The following is a 23,870-nucleotide window of genomic DNA, read 5'->3' as shown; positions in this document are numbered from 1 at the left end:
TTACCGTGCACTGTTTGTCAATTACTACATTTTCAGCAATTGATCAGATAATCAACTGATAGTCAGATCGAATCAAATTATGTACTTTTTCAATATTTTCATCCTTTTTTTTTAATACTGAGACATTTTCATTATCATCATCTCTGCCATCTTGGAAACGCTTGAACCAGTCAAAAACTCGTGTAATTGATGAACAGGCTATGCCATACATTTGTTTTAGGGAAATATGGCTTTGCCATACACTTCTTTAGTAAAGGTAGGTTTCAGTAGCAAGGTCAGGCCGTTATGAAATCAACCAATGGTCTTGATCTTGACATCTCAGATTTTCATAATTTTTTTGTATATTTATACTAGTAGTTGAATGAAACATTTTTCTCTGTCAAGAGAACAAAGTATGGTGCCTTTAATCTGAAATGCTTAGCTCTGATTTCAAATTGCCCTAATTTAATCCTTGTACCACTGAAAAGATGAATGAAATACGTATTCATGTCAGTGATGTTGAGAAACATCTGAAATTGAACAAAGCTCCAGGACCCAATGGAATCCTTGTCAGATTCTATGCTGAATTTGCAGCTGAGTTTAACCACTCTTCTAACTATAAACTATCATCAATCCCTCAAACGAAAAATTTTGCCCAGTTCTTTGAAAAAAAGCACATGTCGCACCTGTCTACAAGAAGAATAGTAGAAGTGATCCACAAAACTACTATCCACTGTTCTTGGCATCAGCTTGTTGTAGAACTTTTAACATATTCTGAGTTTGAACATAACGAGGCATCTCAAACAGAAAGACCTCCTCAATGCCAACCAGCATGGATTCCAAAAACATCAACCATGTTAAACCCAACTTGCACTTTTCTCACATGACTTACTGAAAGCTTTGGATCAAGGCGGTCAGGTAGAAGCAGAATTTCTTGATTTCCAAAAAGCATTAGACACTCAGTATTTCTTGATTTCCGAAAAGTGTTCAATTCCGTATCACACTGATTCTTATTGTCGAAAGCAGATTCATATCAGGTATCAAATGAAATTTGTGGCTGGACTGAGGACCTATTGGTAGAGTGAATGCAGCATGTTACCTTGTATGGAGAGTCGTAGTCAGATGTAGAAGTAACTTAGTGTGCGCCCAGGGAAGTGTGCTGTTCATGTTGTATATGAACTACCTTGCAGACAATATCTGTAGTAAAACCACTTTTTTTTTTTTTTTTGCAAATGATGCAATTATCTATAATGAAGTACTATCTTAAAGAAGCTGCATAAATATTGTCAGATCTTAAGATTTCAAAGTAGTGCAGAAATTGGCAACTTGCTTTAAATGTGCAGACATGTAAAATCTGACTGCACGGGGAGATCTGACACCTCCAGGGGAACCAGAGGAGCTTTGTCGTAATTCTTCTTCTTTTCTTCCGCTTCTTCATCCTTTCCTTCATAATCTTTAGGGAGCAAGGTGGCATTTAAAGGTCTATTTGCATTGAGCACTAGAACATGTGAAGAGCGGACAGCACTGGGATCCACTGGTTGTGGGTCCATCACCCACCGTTTGGTGTTAGGACTTACGTACGGAGGTTGTCAGGGAAAGAGATTCCAAGAGAAATCCCTGTGCCAGTAGACACTGGTGAAGGAAAATGCTTCTCCAGCCAGCTATGGGAAGTGGTTCCCAAAGAAGATGCTGCAGGAATCACAGGAGAGAAAGAAAGTGTGAGAGGTTGAGATAGGGGCGATGGTCATACGTTACCATAATTAATGGTCATACACACACGATGTGGGAGTTCATATTTCTTACGTGCATCATTATACAACAAACATATTTGCATTTTGGATCTTCTTTCTTGAAAACTGGGTGAACTAGAGAACTTAGAGGATACATTCAGATGACACACAAAGGCACAAGTTTAAAGGGACTATCTTCGTGGAATGGTCGTCCACAGTTGCCACATTCTGGGTTTGCCATGCAGCAGGATGACATATGCCCAAAGCATGAACATCTGACGCACGCAATGGGACATACAGTTTCACATCACACCTGTACATCATGACCTTATCTTTCTCCACGGTGGCATTCCCATCAAAGCTAAGATAAATGTGCATATATCCATATAATTATCCTTGGGTCCTTTTTGTACATGTCTGATAAAACGTACACCTCACGGTTGGAGGTGAGTCTCTAACTCCTCGTCTATTTGGAGCATAAGATCTCTGTGGAAGATGATTCCTTGTACCATGTTCAAAGTTTTATGTGTTGACAATGATCACAAGAATGTTACCTAGACAATCACATATCTGAAGGGATGTAGATTGGGCAGCAGAGGAAGTTTTAATTGATAATGACCCATTTTGCATTTTCCCCCACAAGTTCAGCTTCCCCAAATTTGTCTTCAATGTTTTTGACAAAAAATGGTTTCATTGCAGTAAAAGTATCCTCATTAGTCCAAGTCTGGCTTGTCCCTCTTCCCACAGCATAGCCAGGGAGGGAAACATCATGGAGTCTTATCCTCCGCCATTATAAGAATATTTCCAATATGAAGAGACTACTGGGGCCTAGCAGCCACCAGCAGACTGAAGTTTATTAATTCACTTTATGCACGGGTCTTCCATCATGATACCACCCACTTCAAATGGGGACTCTCCTCAATGGCATCATGCAGCCACATACCCCTGTACCCTAGCCATGATAGGCACATACCCCTTGGTTTACGGCGGTGGGAGGCACATTGATACCCCTCCCCTCACACACACACACACACACACACACACACACACACACACACACACACACACACACACACACACACACACACACAAGCTCCAGTTCTGGTCTTCACCAGTCTACGCATTTCACCCATTACTTACCTGTAATCTTAACTGGTACAAGTGGTTTAAAATACATGGCATAGAAACTTTCAAGTGATGGACATTCCACTGTACGTACTGGTGTACCATGAATGCCACTGATATCTGAGGCTAACAATCTCTGCCTTTTGATTTCTGATCCTGCTAGAGGTTTCATTTCCACATCTGAAACAAAAGTTACCACCTGTGCACAGTTACCAGAAACTTCCAGTACATGTTACAAAACTGAATATCTAAAATAAAAATAATAATAAGAGAGAGAGAGAAAATCAACACTACCTGTAAATTTCAGAAACCTGAGATATACACACTGACTTATTTTATTACTTTTACACAAAATAAATGGTTATATGTTAGAATAGCAGAAGGTGGAATGAATGTGGAAAAGATGGATCAATGATAACTGATGTGTAATGTGATTGGAGCCTATAATTAACAAATACAATGCAAATTATTGATGGCAAATTTCCATGCAACTCTGTCAGCTTCGTACCTGAAGAAATCCAAGGAACTTATGACCACTGAAATTAGTTTGCTCACTTTTCACTATCTCTAAAGAGTCAAACTGAACTAGTTTCCTGTAAATAATTCTTGTATAGCCGTAATCTTGATTTAAAGTCTGCACTTCAGTGAAAGCAGTGATGTTACAGAAATTGTTGTAATTACAGCACAGATTGGTGATTCTGTTACTCTACGTTCATCACTCTTCCGATAAATACAAACATTAATTCACTTTTATAATGCTGAGAGCTTTCTCTAAATGCCCAAATGAAGGCATCTTTACTTCCACTTCTGATCACAACATTAGAATTTATTTTCTGCTACCTTTTCTTTCCTGAGTATTTTGTCGTCGTCCAGTGCTTGTTCAGTCTCCTTTGCATTTTTTTTACATTCTTTTTCCTCAATAAGTTTATAACAGGAGAGAAAAAGCTGATTTACAATTCTCTCATTCATTTCACGAAATTATACAATCAAAACCTTATCTCAAACCCACAGGACATACTTCTGTTGCAACTCTTCTGAATTTTTTCATAATCACTGCAATTTGGATCACCTCCAGGAATTCTGAATATAGGAAGCATTATCCATTTTACAAGCTACTCAGCTATTCTACATTAAGTCTGAACATTACTTCCTTTCTTATTGACCATCCCTCTGATAATCTTTTCTGCCATTGCACTGTGCTCTTAACTAGACAAATTTTGCCCCCCCCCCCCCCCCCGCCCCCCTCAAGTGGTACTGAATAGATAATAGTCCATGTGTCCGACTCTTCACTGTCCACTACAAGTGCCTAGACCACACAAGCAGTAGTACAGTAGTAGATCTTAATTAATTTGGCCTGGCCAAAAATTATATATATATATATATATATATATATATATATATATATATATATATATGGGAGAAATATATTGAAAACAAAGATTCCAAGACTTACCAAGCGGGAAAGTGCCAGTAGACAGGCACAATAAAATAACACACAAACACACACACAAAATTACGAGCTTTCGCAACCGGCGGTTGCTTCGTCAGGAAAGAGGGAAGGATGAAAGGATGTGGGTTTTAAGGAAGAGGGTAAGGAGCCATTCCAATCCCGGGAGCGGAAAGACTTACCTTAAGGGGAGAAAAGGATAGGTATATACACGCACGCACACGCGTGCACGCATATCCATCCATACATATACAGACTGCGGGCGCGCGCGCGAGTATATACCTATCCTTTTTTCCCCCTAAGGTAAGTCTTTCCGTTCCCGGGATTGGAATGGCTCCTTACCCTCTCCCTTAAAACCCACATCCTTTTATCCTTCCTTCTCCTTCTCTCTTTCCTGACGAAGCAACCGCCGGTTGCGAAAGCTCGTAATTTTGTGTGTGTGTGTGTGTGTGTGTGTGTGTGTGTGTGTGTGTGTGTGTGTGTGTGTGTGTGTGTTATTTTATTGTGCCTGTCTACCGGCACTTTCCCGCTTGGTAAGTCTTGGATATACTTCTTGGGCACTAAGATATAAAAGTTATAAATGAAACTAGTATAACAACATCAATAGAAATTGTGTGTAAATACCTAAAAAATATTACTTTTGGTGTCCGCCAAGTACAGTAATAGATATCTAACCAAACCAAGATTTTCACAATGAGGTATTAAGTTATTACCTTTTGAAATATTTTCAGAGAGAATACGGGCAAGATCAGATAGATCAGGGGCAGGTGCTTCAAGTGGTGCTCCAAGCAGCAACCCCATGTCCAATATCTCCATCACATTCTGATGCATTATAGTCTCTTCTGACGGCTGATCTTGCATTTCAGATAAAGAAAGTTTGACCTGGTAATATTTCAAGAGACTGAGCATAGAAACAAGAGAAAAATCTCTGTAAATTTGTAATATTCATTTCGTGTGCAATGGTACAAAGATAAAATGCAGATTATATGAATAATTAAAACCAGAGTATTTAAAAAATGGGAACCGTGGAAGTTTTTTCTACACCTGATCACATTTTTTTCAGTTAAACAACTTCATGTACAATACAGTACTAATATTTCACATCTAGTACACTGGTCTCCACAAATTGGGGGAAATCAGTTAATAAGAAATAACCCAAGAAATAGCAAGCAATCCACAAGAAACATGGGAAACACCTGTACAGAGCTGTTAACTGCCTCTCTGAAAGCAATATGGCAGTCACTGGTACAAGACGAAATGCCAATTTGCTCAAATGGAATCCAGGCACCATTCATCAGATTAACTTCAGTGTTGGGCAATTTTTGGACTGGAAGGAAGACAACTCATACAATGGTTTTTAAATGGTTAAATGTTCATTACAGACAGTCACAACTTTAAAAATCAGCTAAATTAACCAACTCTTATTTGCGACCCCCGGAAGTACAAGCCTTACCTCATAGAAACCACTGGAAAAGTCATATCAGCAAGTTCTTTGGTGAGAATGCTTCGGGGAGTTCTTGTGTATGCAAAATGGGCAGTTTAGTAGCCCTTCCAGACACGCAAATGGAAGACACTGACATATTGATATTGGCAAATTATTTGGAAATAAATATGCAATTGGTCATTTTTTTGATTTTTTGATACAATTTATTTTACCATTAACATTTTTTGGCCTCCTGCAGGTTCATCATCAGATGGAGATGTCACAGAAACATTACATCATGAATCAAGTGTACCTAGATACTGTGGTGGTGGCAAAAATTACAGAAACTTAGTTATCGATGGCAAAATGTTTACAGAACAGGAAGGTTGTTACATTTTCGTTACCTACAGCACACTGCATCATGATATTCACAGTAAATCCACTCCCATAACGTACATTACCAGATAAGACACAAAAACATACGCAGCACTTAGCAGCACTGAAGGTAAACACTATGTTATCACAAAGAATATGAATATGACATATCACACTTTACTACATCATGATCTTTGGCCTGAGATGCACTGTATTACAGTATAAATTTATAAGTACGCACAATATATTTGAGTGAATCTTGTAATATGAATTATAATTTATACAAAAGATAAACAGAGTTAAATATGTGCTCTGTGACTGAAGACTAACTGAGTTACAAAATACCATTAATTGCTACATGAATGGAGGATATAATTTATGCAGAAGGATGAATCTATTTTATTATTATTATTATTGTTATTATTATTGGTGTTTTGGTGCCAGAATGTCTAGGAAATTCTTGAAGAAAAAGTTCTCTATTGATTTAGTTTCTTTGTTAAGAACTTTTTGAGGTGATTTTAGCTTATGAATAAAAACCTCTAATTGTTCAAGGAGATCTATCTGCAGCACTTTTTCAGCCATGTGTAGCACAGCATGATGAGTAATAAGTGAGCTGGGCTTATTTAACTTTTTGAGTTGGAGGGCATCCATATGTTATTTGTGGTGGGTTGCAAAACTTTTTGCTATTTGCCCTACATAGAAGCAAGAACAGGAGCAAGAGTTTGTATGAAAATCCAGCAGATTTATTATTATGAACAATTTTATTTTGTAGTTTGCCAGTATGGAAGGATGTGGTCTGCAAAGATTTGCAAGTTAAAATGACAATGCCAAGGAATGGAAGATTGGCAAATTTTGTCATTTCTTTCTTAGCTTGTCATGTTGGTGGTGGATTTTTTCAACTAAGGTGTTTATTATGGTGGTATGTCCATTATTTTGGACTACAGGTTCAATCACATTCATTTACTTAAAGGCATCTGCTTCACTGATGGGAACGCAAAACACATGGTTTACAGGTGACCTGAAGAAAGTGGTTTTATATTGGTTTGGGTGGCCTGTGGTACTGTTAATGGCAATATCAGTGGTAACATGTTTTCTATGTATTTGGAAGGCATAAAGAAGAAGATCAATGGCCAGTTAGCCTTAACTATATGAAGATGGTATCTGTTCTTTCTCCTGTGCTGTGTGCACACGCATTGCCCGAAGTCTTATGGGACTCTGTACGATTATCTGCTGCGATTAGTGAGTGTAATCCACAGGGGCACTACGAATGTAGTGTGTGGACATTAAGTTGGGTATGTGGGTTTCATGGGAAGCATGCACAAGATTAATCCATGCAGTCGCACTATCCTCTGTGCTCTCGGTATCTCAAATGGCTAGAGCACCTGCCATATAAGCGGGAGATCCCGAGGTTAAGTCCTGGTCGGGGCACACATTTTCAACTGCCCACATTGATGTATATCAACACATGTCGACAGCTTGGGGTCTTGATTTAATTATCATTTCATAGTTAATCATGATGAACAGGAAGGAGGTTGTAGGTTTGGAATCCACCGGACATTGCGAAAGGTAGTGTTCAATAGTGGCAAGACCATCACCAGGCACTGCAAAAGATAGTGTTCAATAGTGACAAGGCCATGGAAATTAGGGATGTTAGTGTAAAGAGCGATGGTATTAACAGCGATGGGCAGGGTGCCATGTGGTAAAGGGACAGGAACTGTGGATAGTCAGTGGAGGAAATTGCTGGTGTCCTTCATACAGCAGGGTAGGCTGCAGGTAATAAGACTGAAGGTGCTGATCTATAAGAACAGAGATTCTCTCAGTGGGGACATGGTAAATGGTCACAATTGGGCACCCTGGGTGCCATGTGGTGGTTGGCTTTAGAAGGTAGGGGAGCGGGGAGTGGTAAGGGTGGAGAGAGAGAGAGAGAGAGAGAGAGAGAGAGAGAGAGAGAGAGAGAGAGAGAGAGAGAGAGGGGGGGGGGGGGGGGTTAGGATAGGCCTAACAATTTGAGGAGACACTGGAGATCCTGCTGGGCTTCTGGAATGGAGTCACTGTGGCAGGGTTTGTAGACAGATGAATCTGCCAGGTAATTATAGTGGTTCAAAACAAGTCAGCAGGTAAGATTGTAAGGTCAGGATTGAGATGGTGGATTGCAGTTCTTTCTGCATATGTAAGATCTGCTTGCACGTTGAGGTATTTGGGAAATGACCATGATGCAAGCTTCGAGGTTAAGAAATTCTGGAAAGTAAACAGGGGGCAATTAGGGGGGCAGTGGGAGTGGATCACAGTTGGATGAACTGCGTCACGAAGGGTTCAACGTTGGTCTTTGGTTGAGTGTGATTGGTAGGGTTGGTGTCAAAGTTTCCACAGTAGGGACTGGGAGATGGAGAGAAGGTCTTTAACAAGTCCTGCATAAACGAATTTGAGAGTGGGGCAAATGATGAGACCTTTGGAAAGGACATACTTCTGTGCAACAAAGGCTTTTGGAGGAAAGGTTAACGACTGTTTCGGGTCCCTTTAGGTTTTGGACTCTGTATGGTCATGGGAGGGAGATTTTAAGGCTGGGGTAAATGTAGTAGGTCTGTGACACAAGGTTTGTCAGCTTTGACAGGAAGTGGAAGTGGTTTCTAGGTTGTTTCAGAGGTGGTGGCTAGTTGAAGGCACGAGTAGGAAGTGAACAGGCTGGAGAGGTTTTTTTTTGGTGGCATTGATCATGCTGCTCTAGTTCCTGGAGGGCACGTGATTCAATTTGTGGGATGAGATCCAAAAATTTTGGATTGCACAGCAAAAGAATTTTATGGATGGAGAGAAGATATTGCAAGAAAGTTAGGGCCTGATTTACATGGTTATGCAGGGATATGTTGGTGAGGGTTGAGGACTGGTAGAATCTGAGCAGATGGAGGTCACTGTGGACAGAGGGGTGGCAGCCAGAGATGGGTAATTTGGTGGTAAGACCATTTGGGGGGGATTTCATGACCCAAGCAGCGATGCAGGAATAGTACGTGGGACAGTTCTGGATATGGTTAAGGAAACTTTCCTGCATTCGCACAGGTGGAAGGAGCAAGGATCCGTGGTGAAGGAGCAGAAATACATGAGAAAAATCTGCAAACTACACCAAAATACATCAGAAAAATCACAAAAAAGTACGGAATGGATGAAGCATGGGGAAACAAGATGAAATCTAATGGAGTACACCAATAGTGTAAGGCAAAAACAAATTGAAGGACACATAAAAACAAAATGAGACCAAAGATGAAAATATTATATGTGGGTTGTAGGCTGGTAAGCAGATATGTATGAAGAACGGGGACAGGAGATGAAACTTATTAGGTGAGGTCAATACATGCCAGCACTACACAGCCTGTCATTCCAATGCATCCAAAGTCCTTTTATTTCTCTCTTTTTCTAACCCCCCCCCCCCTCCAAATCCTGCTGCCCTCTTTCTAACCACCCACTGCACCTAGATGCCCTATTCTCTTCCCACCTTGTCCTTGTATGCTCCCATATGCAACATTTTACCATCCCCCTCACCCTACTATCCCTCCCTCTCCCTGTCGCAGTCTCCTCCTGGCTCCTATCACCTAGTCCGCTGGCTTAGGCAGCCTGTGTGTGTGTGTGTGTGTGTGTGTGTGTGTGTGTGTGTGTGTGTGTGTGTGTGTTCCAGAAGGTGGTCTTTTGGCCAAAAGCTTACTTATTTAGCCGTCTTTTCGTTGTGCCAGTCTGCTACTCTGGCATCTCCACTATATGGTGAGTAGCAATCCATCCTTTTTCATTATATTGTCATTATTTGGAAGATATGCTTGTTATAGTGACTGTAAATAGCCTAATCAAGGAAAGTAATTCCTTAAGCAGTCTGATGTTCAACTGTGAATCTGATACTTGGGTCCATTTTATTCATTTAATCTGCTAGGATATTTAGTTACTTTTTGGACCATTGAACAAGATTATGCCATGCATGTATCTTTTGTAACACATAATTTTGTCAGCAAGTTGTGTGTGAAAAAAGAATTTTTCTTGTTAGAGGTTACATGTAAATATGTCAGCAAGAAAGCCAGCCTGCAAGGCTGCTAGACCATTGCTAGACCATTGCTTTGCGTATAAAACTTGTCCCTGTATGAAAAATAGTTATGCAAGGGTGTAAATCAAACCACATCATGAGCTTATAAATTTCTGCACTGCTTAGCTTTCTGTATTTGATTAAATTCCTTAATATTATTAAGAGAGTGCTTCCCAGGGGATATTTGTGTAGTAGTTTAATATCTCAGAGGAGGCAAATGTTCCTACATCTGGCGCTATTAGATCCTTAATATTTGAACTAACTCAAAATTTTTGGCAACTGAAAAGCTATTCTCAAAAGAGTGCATATTTATTTCAAAATAAATTACCGATTTTAATCATAGTTGCACTTGGTTATCCAAACTGATACACTGAAATTACCACTACCTCGCAGGATAAAATGACAAATTAACACCTACATGAACAAAAAGGTTACCGTATTTTGTGGACTATTATAAGCACTTTTTTCCTTTGAATAATCGCCTTCAGAATTCAGGTGCATCTTTTACTTTAAATTAATACAAAAATGTCCAGTGCAATTTAAATTTCCGCCAGTCTTAAAAATGGCCATATACTTGGCACCGCACAAAACCTCTCTATATCTGACAACACTGAAATAAACCAGCAGCAGCAGTGCACCGATGTGATGAACATGAGTTACGGAGATTCACAAGCTTGTTAACGCTGTCTCCCTCACAACCTGCCATCACAAACCCATAACATTGTCTAGCCTATGATGCATCATTGCAGTCTACACTGCCAGTCAACTTTAATTGAAAGTGATGTGTTATCAGTGACAGTACAATATTTTTGTAATAGAAAAAAAGGCATTATATGATGCTGACTACAAACTGAAAACAATAGCATATACAGAAGAACATGGAAACAGGACTGCTGAGCGACATTTCGACTCTCCACCAACAGATAAAAACCGTTTTTGATTGACGGGCTAGTAATGAAAAAATATATATATGGCTAAATGTGTAAATACAGAACTCAATGTAAAATGACCAAAACTAGAGGAAGATGTACTGAACTGCATTCAAGGACGCCGTCAAAACAGCATTGGCATTAACACAAAAATGATTCAAATACATGCTCACGAGATAGCACTACAGTCAAATGTATCAGACTTTAAGGTTGGAGCTGATTGGTGCTGTAGGTTTATGAAGCGTCGTCGACTTAGCATGAGAACCAAAACTTAAATATCTCGGAAAATGGCACAAGAGTGTGAAGAGAAAATATTATCTTTCAATCATTTTATTATTCAACATCAAAAGAAAACTACTGCGGAACTAAGCCTAATAGTGAATATGAATGAAACTCCTCTGACACTGGATGTACTGAATAACAAAACTATTGTCCAGAAATGTCTAAAACTGTAATTATAAAAACAAGTGGACATTAAAAAATGCATTGTTGTCCTTTTATGTTGCGTTGAGGGTACTAAATTTAATCCAGTGATCATTTTCAAATGCAAAACAATGCCAAAATCATCTGAAATACCATCAGATGGTGATGTTCACATACATGACAAGGCTTGGATGGATGAGGCTGATATGAAATTATGGATTAACAGAGGGTGGGAAAAAGGAAAGGTGCTTTATTGAAGAAGAGTTCTATTGAGCTAGATCAGTTTAGCACTAGTTTCAGACAGAGCTTTCTACTATTCCAGGCAACTCACTTCATAATTGCAACATCTTCATGTTTTAATAAATAAACCAATTAAAGTGTATGTGAGAGAGGAATGAAACAAACACATGATGGATGAAACTCAACATGAATTCATGCCGAATGGAGCTTTAAAATGACCTACAATCAAACAAGTGTTTCAGTGGATAAAACAGTCACGTTCTAGAGTGAGAAGATATTATTGCTAAATTTTTCGAAAAGAGTGGTATTAGTAACACTCTTGATGGCAGGAAAGACCATCTTATATACAAAGGGGACAATGATGACAACAAGGAGAAGGAGGAGGAGGAGGAGGAGGAGGAGGAGGAGGAGGAGGAAGAAGAAGAAGAAGAAGAAGGGGAGGAGGTGGAAGAGGTGGTGGTTCAGATGACTATTTTCAAGGATTTTTATAAACAAATATTTTTGTCTGGCTTTGCAACCTACAATAAAAATGGCGAAAAAGTTATTTAAAAAATGTTGAAAAATAAAGGTGCATCTTATGGTCTGTAGCATCTTTTAGTCCGTTAAGTATGGTAACTGATGAAATCCATCCAAATCACGATCTAACAAGAACTGAGGAACAAAGTAATTCCATATTACACTAATGTAAAGATCAATAACAGCAGCATGTCAGCACATAAAGCCAAAAGAAACTGAAATTTTCTGGCTAAAATCTGAAATCAGAATTCTCTATAAGCAGACAGACTCATTAACTAAACAGCTTTATGATTTGCATTTTGAACTATTATATCATGGATCCAAGTCACCTTACACAAATTCTGACAATGCTGACACAGGGGTGAATAAATTAAAACTAGAAATAAATCCAAGCAAAAGAGATAAGTTTCAGATCTGATCTCTAACAAAACAAAAAACTTATCTACAGACCTTGTGTGTACATCACATACAGTAACATAACTAAGATTTTGGGGATCCTGCAAATAAATTTTGCAAGCCTTGTCTACCAATAAACCTTCAAGAAGCAAATAAGAAAACATTAGACACTCACACACCATAATTCAGGTTACCCCTCATGAATCATGGACTTTGCCGTTGGTGGGGAGGTTTGGGTGCCTTATCGATACAGGTAGCCATACCGCAGGTGCAATCACAACGGTGGGGTATCAGTTGAGAGGCCAGACAAAAATGTAGTTCCTGAAGAGGGACAGCAGCCTTTTCAGTAGTTGCAGGGGCAAGAGTCTGGATGATTGATTTGGCCTTGAAACACTAACCAAAACGGCCTCTCTGTGCTGGCACTGTGAACGGCTGAAAGCAAGGGGAAACTACAGCTGTAATTTTTCTCAAGGGCATGCAGCTTTACTGTGCGGTTAAATAATGATGGCATCCTCTTGTGTAAAATATTCTGGGGGAAAAATAGTCCTCCATTTGGATCTCCGGGCAGGGACTACTCAAGAGGACTTTGTCATAGGGGGGGGGGGGGGACACAACAACAACAACAACAACAACAACAACAACAACAACCTGGCATTCTACAGGTCAAAGCGTGGAATGTCAGATCCCTTAATCAGGCAGGTAGATTAGAAAATTTAAAAAGGGAAATGGATAGGTTAAATAGTGAGAATTAGTGAAGTTCGGTGGTAAGAGGAACAAGACTTCCAGTTAGGTGAATACAGGGTTATAAATACAAAATCAAATAGGGGTAATGCAGGAGTAGGTATAAGAAATAGGAGTGCGGGTAAGCTACTACAAACAGTGTAGTGAATGCATTATTGTGGCCAAGATAGATATGAAGCCCACACCTACCACAGTAGTACAATTCTATATGCTGACAATCTCCGCAGTGACAAAGAGATGAAGAGATAGAAGAGATTGATGAAATGTATGATGAGATAAAAGAAATTATTCAGACAGTGAAGGGCGACAAAAATTTAACAGTCATGGGTGACTGGAATTCAATGGTAGTAAAACGAAGAGAAGGAAACATAGCAGTTGAATAGGCGATTGTGGTAAGGAATGAAAGAGGAAGCCGCCTGGTAGAATTTTGCACACAGCACAACTTAATCACAGCTAACATTTGGTTCAAGAATCATGAAAGAAGGTTGTATACATGGAAGAAGCCTGGAGGTACTGGAAGGTTTCAGATAGATTATATAATGGTAAGACAAGAGATTCAGGAACCAGGTTTTAAATTGTCTTACAATTTCCAGGGGCAGGTGTGGACTGACACAATCTATTGGTTATGAACTGTAGATTGAAACTAAAGAAACTGCAAAAAGGTGGGAATTTAAGGAGATGGGATCTGGATAAACTGACAGAACCAGAGGTTGTAGAGAGTTTCAGGGAGAGCATTAGGGAACAACTAACAAGAATGGGGGAAAGAAGTACAGTAGAAGACGAATGGGTAGCTTTGAGAGATGAAATACTGAAGGTAGCAGAGGATCAAGTAGGTAAAAAGACGAGGGCTAATGGAAATCATTGGTTAACAGAAGAGATACTGAATTTAATTGATGAAAGGAGAAAATATAAAAATTCTGTAAATGAAGCAGGCAAAAAGGAATACAGTCTCAAAAATGAGATCGACAGGAAGTGCAAAATGGCTAAGCAGGAATGGCTAGAGGACAAATTTAAGGATGTAGAGACGAATATCACAAGGGGTAAGATAGATACTGTCTACAGGAAAATTAGAGAGACCTTTGGAGAAAAGAGAAGCACTTGCACGAATATCAAGAGCTCAGATGGAAGCCCAGTTCCAAGCAAATAAGGTGGAAGGAATATATAGAAGGTCCATACAAGGGTGATGTTCTTGAGGACAATATTATGGAAATGGAAGAGGATGTAGATGAAGATGAAATGGGAGATATGATACTGCGTGTAGAGTTTGACAGAGCACTGAAAGACCTGAGTCGAAACAAGGCCCCAGGAGTAGAAAACATTCCATTGGAACTACTGACAGCCTTGGGAGAGCCATTCCTGACAAAACTCTGCCATCTGGTGAGCAAGAGGTATGAGACAGGTGAAATACCCTCAAACTTCAAGAAGAATATAATAATTCCAATCCCAAAGATAGCAGGTGTTGACAGATGTGAAAATTACCTAACTATAAGTTTAATAAGCCACGACTGCAAAATACTAACACGAATTCCTTACAGACGAATGGAAAAACTGGTAGAAGCCAACGCCAGGGTAGGCTAGGTGGTAGTGTGAGGTAATCTGATGAACATTCACTAGTTGACACACAGATACAGAATTCAGACCAAGTTTCAAGTAAAGACACTTCGACCATAAAATATTTATCAGTAAATTGTAGAAGTATTTGAAACAAATTTCCTATTTACTGAACTCCAGGAAATCTGTCACACTCAAACCATTCTCGGGACAGAGAGCTGGCTGAAAGCGAAAGTAGAAAGCTCTGAAATATTTAGTGAGTCATGGAAAGTATCAAAGACAGATTACCTACAACAGAAAGGGAAGAGTTCACTTCAGTCTACAAAAATATTATGTCTATCAAGGTCAAAACTGAGTCCGACTGAAATTATCTGAAACATTTCACACGTCTAGGAGACATCAAATTACTCGTCTTATGTTTCTACTGGTCACCCAATTCTGCCATGTCATTCAAAAGAAGTCTACAATCAGTAGTGTAGAATAACCAAACAGTGCTTGTTAGTTGGAGGCACTTTTAGCCTACTGAGTATACACTAGGGTGTCTATGGATTCATTGGAGGGGGGTACAGAATGTCAGTCTTTAAACATTTCCAAAAACTGTCTGGACCACCTAGTTCAACAGCCCACACGCAATGAAAATATTGTAGACCTCTTAGCTATAAACAGACCTAACCTTATCAATGGTGCCAGTACAGAGACAAGGATTACTGATTACGTTATCAGTGCAACAATGATTGCTAAGGTTAATAAATCAATCAAAAAGGCTGGGAGAGCATTTTTGATAGATGTAACACACAAACAGTTGCTAAGATCCCACTCAGACAACGAATGGACGTCATTTAGTTCCAGTGTGACTGAAGTAGATAATATGGATTATCGGCAAATTTTAAACAGATTGCAAATAACAATCTGGAGACATGTGCTGAGTTAAGTGGATTAAGGACAGCAAAGACACACTGGTTCAACAACAGAATTCAGAAAATGCTAAGGAAACAAAGGGTGTTGCACTCTCAGTTCAAAATAGAATGCACAAAAGATGACATGCAAAAATTAGCTGAGATTCGTGCATCTGTAAAAGATCAACTTGCGAAGCAACAATACCTACCAGCATCATACTTCAGCAAAGGATCTAGCTGAGAACTAAATAAAATTATGGTTCTTCATAAAATCACTTAGCAAGTTGAAGGCTCCTATCCAGTCAGGCGTTCACCAATCTTTTGTGGCAACAGAAGACAGCCGAAGCAAAGCTAAACTTTTAACTTTAGTTTATAATAAATCTTTCACATAGGAGGATCATACAAATATACCATTGTTTAATCATTGAGCGAAAGTATGGAGGACATAGTAATATGCATCCCTGGTGTAGATAAACAACTGAACGAACTAAAGAAATGAAAATAAACCAGACATTAGGACTGGATGGAATCCCAATTCAGTTTTATGGAGAGTACTCTACAGTATTGACGTCTTACTTAGCTTCCAATTATTGCAAATCTCTCTCAGTGCAAAGGCCTCGGCGAATTAAAGAAAGAGCAGGTGACTGTCTTTAATGTATCCTCAGAATATACAAAAGTTCCTTGGGGTGGAAAAGCTTCTGTCTACGAATCAGTACGATTTTAAAAAGCATTGCTTTTGCTAAACTCAGCTTGTCCTTTTTTCCACTAATATTCTGCTAACTAGGGATGAAGGGCAACAGGCAGATCCCATATTTCTATACTTCCGTAAAGTGTTTGGCATGGTGCCACATCAGACTGTTAAAGGTACGGCATATGGAATAGGTTCCCAGAAAAGTGAATGGCTCAAAGGCTTCTTAAGTAACAGAACCCAGTATGTTGTCCTCAATGGCAAGTATTCATCAGAGACAAGGGAATCGTCAGGAATGCCAAGGGAAGACTGACAGGACCACTATTATCTTCTAGATACATAAATGATACGATGGATGGGGTGAATAGCAATCTGCAGCTATTTGCTGATTATGCTGTGGGGTACAGAAAGATGTCATCACACACAGACTGACAGACAATACAAGGTGGCTTTGTCAAAATTTGTAATTGGTCTGATATATAGCTCTAAATGTAGAAAAATGTACGTTAATGAAGACGAGAGGGAAAAACAAACCCCTGATGTTGGGATACAGCATTAGCAGGGTGCTACTAAACAGACTGATTACACATCAAGGCACAAGGTCACGAAGCAATATGAAGTGGAACAAGCATGTAAGAAATGTAGTGGTGAAGGCAAGTAGTTGACTTTGGCTTACTGGGAAAATTTTAGTAAAGTGTTGTTCATCTGTAAAGGCGACCGCATACAGAACACTAGCACAATCCATTCTTGAGTACTGTTAGAGTGTCTGTGATCCACAAGATTTGTTACAGGAAGGTTTGATCAACACGAAAGTATTACAGAGATGTTTTGCTGACAATGTACATTTTGTCTAAGGAACACAAGAGAAATTAGGGCTTTTACGGAGGCATACAGGTAGTCATTTTTCCCTCACTATTTGCCAGTGGAACAAGAAGAGAAATGATTAGTAGTGGTACAATATACCCCTCCACCACACTTTGTAAAGTTGGGTTGTGGAATATGTACGTAGAAGTACATCAGAACTGCTACTGTTCCATTCACATATGGACAGCAGGAAGAATGACTTCATGAACGACTCATTGCAAGTTGTAATTGGTATAAACTTGTCTTTGTGATCCCTAGGTACTTGCAACTTTGTTAAGTAAGCTTTCACGGGACAGCGCGCACCTATCTTTAAGTGTCTGCCATTTTGATTTCTTCAGGGTCTCCATGACACTCTCACATGGGTCAAAAAACCATCTGTGACCATTCAAGCTGCCCTTTGTGTATGTGCAACATCCCCTGTTAATCCTATATGGTGCGAGTCCTACACATTTGAGCAATATTTTAGGATGGATTGCGCAAGTATTTTGTAAGCAATCACCTTTGTTGATGGATTGCATTTTCACAGTACCCAACTAACAACTAAAATTCTGCCACCTTTCTTACCTATGAATGAGAGTTGTATGGTCTCCCTACATAGGTCAGATATGTACTAAACATCAGAGGCAGTTACCCAAGTAGCTGCCTTTGGATGCACACAAGGTTTCTTTTTATATTAGGTGACTCTCCCAATGCGGATAATGACAGCTATATGAAACCCAGACATATCAGTGTAAGATCTAAAGAAATACCTCCTGCACATGAGAGTATTAAAAACCTAGTGGTAAACTAAGTATTCACAACAAAGTGCCAGAATTTGAAGCACTCCTAAAAAGCACTGAGGCTCTCATAACATTAGGCACAGAAAGCTGGTTAGAAACTGAAGTTGACAGTAGTGAGACCTGTATACCAAAAGGATAGGGAAACAGGAAATGGAGATAGTGTATTTGTCACAGTACATATGAAACTCAATTTTACAGAGAGAGAAATTTAAGCAGCATGTGAGTATGGGCAAGACTCACAACGAGAGACTCCAGGTAGGGGGGGAGATTGGGTTTTTGAAACTATCTATACAGTGATGTAGGGCAGGGTCCAAGGTATCACATCCTGCAGCCATTCACTCTAGTGGGCCCTCATTTCCAAGCAATCACAGGAAAAAAATTAAAAAATCTCACTTCTGAGTGATGTTGCAGAGCTTTAAAATTGGCAGTTGTACATTTAGTGGGGTTGAAGCGTAGTGGTTAGTGTACGAGCCTGATGTACAGAAGGTTATGGAATCTGTTATCAACTGCATCAAAATTTTTATTAATTGGTTCAAACAATTTTTAAATAATTTACAACGATTTGTAATGTTACTTTAACCATTGAATTAACTTTTATTTTTTCACCTGGGATCTTCGAGCTTGTGAACTAATTATTTTTTGTATTAATTTTGATTTAATTTCTTCAGTTTGATCATTTTATATTTTTGTCCATTCATTGTTTCTGTTTCTCATTTTGTGCACTTATTTATAATCTCTTCTCTTGCTTAAATTTTCATTTGTGTTATTTTGTCCATATTGAGACAGGAATTTGTGTTTTATGTGATTGTATGATGATTCACCATCCAAAAAAAGTACATCTGGTACATAAAAAACAGTTTTTAACCACTACTAAATGGCAAATATAAATAGATTATTTCATCTTGTTTTTAACTGATACCATTTTTAAACATTTAATTACTGTGATAGATAAATAAAAACAAGTAAAATCAAATATTCAAAGATTCCAAAAGAAATTATGATAAGAAAAAATAAGGGCAAATGAAAGGTAATATGATGATTAAAATGACACTCAAATGATTAGAATTTTAAAAAATACAGTTAAACCAATGAAATGAATAAAAATAATAATCAGTCAATATGATAAATGCTTAAAAATATATTTTGAAGCACCTGACAAGATTTAAGCACCCAACCTTCTACAAGGTATGTTCATATGCAAACTGCTGCAATGCCACCATCAATCTTTAGACTCTAGATTACCACACAGTATTAGGATACACCCCCCCCCCCCCCCACACACACACACTGTTTACTTGGAAATGAGCACCCATTAGAGTAAATGGCTGCAGTGTGACACACCTGGAACCTTAGCCTACATGGCAGTATAAATGATTTCGAAATGTCAATCTTGCCCCTCAAGACCTCTCCTTGTCAGTATCTAGGTTGGACAAAAAAGTATAATAAGGTGCCACCATGTGTGCTTTCTGATATAACTGAAAAATTTAGAGAAAACATCGATTCGCTTGTACATAAGTTCCCTAATGATACTGTAATCACTGGAGGCAACTTTAATCATCTGAAAATCAATCGAGATTATTATAGTTTTGTTAGTGATGGGCATGACAGGACATCCTGTGAAATGTTACTGAATAACTTCTCTGAAAAAACATAGAACAGTTCAGAACTCTACTCATGACTGAAATATATTAGATGTAATGGCAACAAACAGACCTGACTTCTTTGAAGGAAGTTCAGATTAAATCTGGTAAAGTGACCATGTTACAGCAGCAATGAATACCAAAACACAAAGGGCAACCAAAACAAGCAGAAACATTTGTATGTTTAGCAAACTAGACAGAAAAACAATAGTGTCATACCTCAGTGAGGAACTATTAACTTAGCTCAGGACAGGAACATGTGGAGGAACTATGAGTCAAGTTTAAAAGAATAGTTGACCATGTACTGGATAGCTATATACCTACAGGACAGTTCATAATGGGAGAGATCCTCCATGGTATACAGTCACTGTAAAGGCACTTTTGAAGAAACAAGATACTACTGCACAATAGGTACAAAACGAAGCACAGAGCTATAGATAGAGACATGTTGAATGAAATGCATTTGGCAGTAAAGAGGCAATGCATGAAGCCGACAGCACTTCTGTAGCCAAATATGTCAAATGATCTTTCACAAAATCCAAAGGAATTCTGGTCATATGTAAAAGCTGTTACTGGTAACGAAGTCAGTGTCCAGTCACTAATGGAGAGGACAAGACTGGAAATTGAGAGCAGCAAAGCAAACACAGAAACGTTGAACTATTTTCAAATGTTCCTTTACAAAGGAAAACCCAGGAGTATTTCCACAATTTAATTCTTGTTCCACTGAAAAGATGAGTGAAGTAGATATCAGTGTCTGTGGCATTGAGAAGCAGCTGAAATCGTTATAATTGAACAAAGCCCTATGGCCCAATGGGATCCCTATCGGGATCTATATCCAATTCACAGCTGAATTAGCCCCCATGTTAACCATACTTTATTGTAAATCTTTCGAACAAAAAACTGTGCCTAGTACTTGAGAGAAAGTGCAGGTCACACTTGTCTACAAATGGGTAGCAGAAGTGATCGACAAAACTACTGTTCAATATCCTTGACAGCCTTTTGTTGCAGAATCTTGGAACATATTCTGAGCTCAAACATAACAAAGAATCTGGAACAGAATGACCTCTTCCACGCCAACCAGCATGGATTTCAAAAACACAGATCATGTGAAACCCAACTGTCACTTTTCTCCCATGACATTCTGAAAGCCGGGAACTAGGTAGTCAGCTAGGTGCAGTAGTTCTCGGTTGAGGAAAGTATCTGACTCAATATCCACCTACACCAATATGGGCAGATGTAGCATGTTATCTTGGATGGAGAGTCATCAACAGATGTGGAAGAAACTTAGGTACCTCAGTGAAATTTGTTAGGTCCCTTGCCGTCCATGTTGTAGTTAGGTCCCTTGCTGTCCATGTTGTATATTCGTGATCTTGTGGACAATACTAATAGTAACCTCAGACTTTTTGCAGAGATGCGGTTGTCTACAACTACAGAGTCTGAACGAAGCTGTACAAATATTCAGTCAGACCTTGATAAGATTTTAAAATGGTGCGACGATTGGCAGCTAGCTTTAAATTTTCAAAAATATAAAATTGTGCACTTCATAAAACAAAAAATGTAGTATCCTAAGAATAATATTAGTGAGTCACAGCTGGAACTTGTGAACTCAAACAGTTGAATGTCACACTTAGTAGGGGCACAAAGTGGAATGATCACATAGGTTCAGTCTTGAGTAAAGCATGTAGCAGACCTCTGTTTATTGATAGAATACTACGGAAATGAAACCAATCTACAGAATAGACTGCTTACAAATCACTTGTGTGACTAGTCTTAGGATATTGCTCATGAGTGTGGGACCCATAGCAAATAGGACCAACAAGGTATATTGAATGTCTACATTCACAGCAGAACAAGAATGTAAGTAAAAACACTCAAATGAAGACCCCGAGTGAAAACATAGCTGACACAGCTGTCAGATTTGTGTTGGCCACTTGCCCTGCATTAAGTGAAATCATTCGAACCTGGAAAGTGAATGAAAAACATTCATATAGTTGAATGAGGGTTGTTCACAGCCCCCAGGATGTGAGCAAGCATAGCTGAAGTAACTGTCCACTTTGAGTCACCAGTCTAGATGACTGTGGAACCAGGAAATTCACCAAGAACAGAGAGAAACAAATACTGAAATGCAGAGAGGTCTATCATTTCCTTTGATCCAATGGAAAGGTCCAGCCAGATCCTTCGACGATGTATGCACCACGAGGAGAGTGGACGGGATCTTACCAAGAGCCGATTGAATATTTACGCAGCCTTCCCCCGCCCCCCCCCCCCCCCCCAGACAGTACTTCATTATAGGTAACCGGAATGTCGGCAAAAATCATTAATATACAGCATAAACATAATGAGTCCTAGCACACTTCCCTGGGACACTTGTTCAATTACTTCTACATCTGCAGCTACTTCCACATATTGCAATGATGGTCCACACAGGATAACACAATGTGTCCCCCCAACAAGAAATTCAGCCAAAAAATTCACTTTATAACCCATACAAGCTTTCTTTCAATAATAAGTGTAGAAGTGGTAGTGTGTCAAATTATTTTCGGAAATCAAGTAATACTGCATCTATGCGATTGTCTTGATCCACAACTTTCACGGTGTCATATGTGAAATGAACAGCTAGGTTTCTCTCGACTGATGTTCTTGAAATCCAATGCTGGCTGGTGTGAAAGTCATTCTGCCTGGTGTGGAGGTCATTCCACTGGAGCTCAGAATATGCTCCAAGACTCTACAAGAGATGGTGTCAATTATATTGGACACCAGTTTCGTGGATTACTTCAGCTATGCTTTTTGTAGCTGGGTGGGACTTGAGCTTTCTTCCAACCAATGGGCCCAGTTTTCTGTTGGCAAGATTTACATTACATTATGGCTAAAAGAGTGGCTAAGTTAGCAGGAAATTAGATACAGAATTTGACAGTGATTCCTTAGTGCCCTGCAGTTTTGTTCAGTTTTAGCAATTTCAACTGTTTCTCAACATCACTGACGCAAATATGTGTCACTTGTCTTTGCAATGGTGTGAGAAACTGGGGCAATACTCCTTTATTTTCCTCTACAAATGAATACTTCAAATTTGTATACAGTATTTTTTCTTTGGCTTTTCTACCCTCCATTTCAACTGCTTTGTCATCCATCAGTGCCTGGAAACTGACTTTGGTAGCAATGACATCTTTCAATAATATTTTTTTGTACATCTTTTGAAAATATTTTTCTAAGGTAGTCTTCTAAGTGTTCATGGATTGTCTTCTTGGCAGAAACTTATTTCATTCATTCACCATCACTCTATCTATAGCACTACCCTATTATGCAGTGGACTGTTACTTTATAAACTTTTTTACAGTGATTTTACAACATGCACGGTCCCTCACAGCATGAACTATTTTACTGAGTATGTAACCAACCAGTGTATGGTAAACTGTTCTTTTAAGCTCTTAACTTGAAACCCAAAGTTATCTAGTTTTTATTATTTTGACAAACTTAAAATTCAGAGAATACTCTGAGAACTTAGAGAAAGATCTTCGAAAAAATAAAAGCCCACTTATATCTGTTTCAGCACTGATAAATGTTCTGCCACTACAGAGCATCTAGTACTACATTTGTAGGCTGGCTCTCATGTTTTGGTTGAGATGGTTGCCACTAGATACCATCTTTACTGTGTGCAGCTTTGGAGACCCGACAACAAAATGGGCGCTTTCAGACTCTTCTCTACAGATGTTTATGCAAGGCTTTCAAAACATATGGCTATAATGATCCAGAGTTCAAAACTGAACTTAGCGGCTCAGAAAGAGAAAGAAAAATGTGATACTACTTCATCACAGACAAAGTGATATTTCGTCAGTTTAGGAACAAGAACTCACCAGTGGTACAAGATAAATACCACTGTGCACCAGCCAGCTCTTCCAAGATTTATGTTCTCATCAGGACGCCATTGTGAAATACATGGTTAGACTTCATAGCTACACAGAAACTTAAAAATGACCAAGTTTCAGTATAAATAAGTGAAAGTCCAGTGCATGAATATACTCGGGTTTTTATTACTGGCAATCTTCGAAATTTTGTAACTCATTATTTTGAGCT

The 23,870-nt window shown here is 38.9% G+C and overlaps 1 protein-coding gene across 3 annotated transcripts in view; it reads right to left on the bottom strand.

The window, feature by feature from the left end:
- Nucleotides 1–23,870, bottom strand: part of LOC126336936 (bifunctional peptidase and arginyl-hydroxylase JMJD5-like) — a 102,966-nt gene that overhangs the window by 34,269 nt on the left and 44,827 nt on the right. The window contains exons 3-4 of one of the 3 annotated variants that reach the window (XM_050001111.1): nt 4,995–5,163; nt 2,850–3,014 (exon numbers count right to left, since the gene is read on the bottom strand). In XM_050001111.1, coding sequence (XP_049857068.1) covers nt 2,850–3,014; nt 4,995–5,142 — 313 coding nt within the window. In that variant the 5' untranslated portion in view covers nt 5,143–5,163. Of the gene's footprint in view, nt 1–2,849; nt 3,015–4,994; nt 5,183–23,870 lie in introns of all 3 variants that reach the window. The other 2 variants (XM_050001112.1, XM_050001113.1) reach the window with 2 other exon arrangements.

The sequence above is a fragment of the Schistocerca gregaria genome, chromosome 2 (assembly GCF_023897955.1).
Source record: "Schistocerca gregaria isolate iqSchGreg1 chromosome 2, iqSchGreg1.2, whole genome shotgun sequence".
In the NCBI taxonomy this organism is placed as follows: Eukaryota; Metazoa; Arthropoda; class Insecta; order Orthoptera; family Acrididae; genus Schistocerca; species Schistocerca gregaria.
Note: the sequence above shows the minus strand (reverse complement) of the source record. Positions and strands in the feature narration are given on the sequence as shown.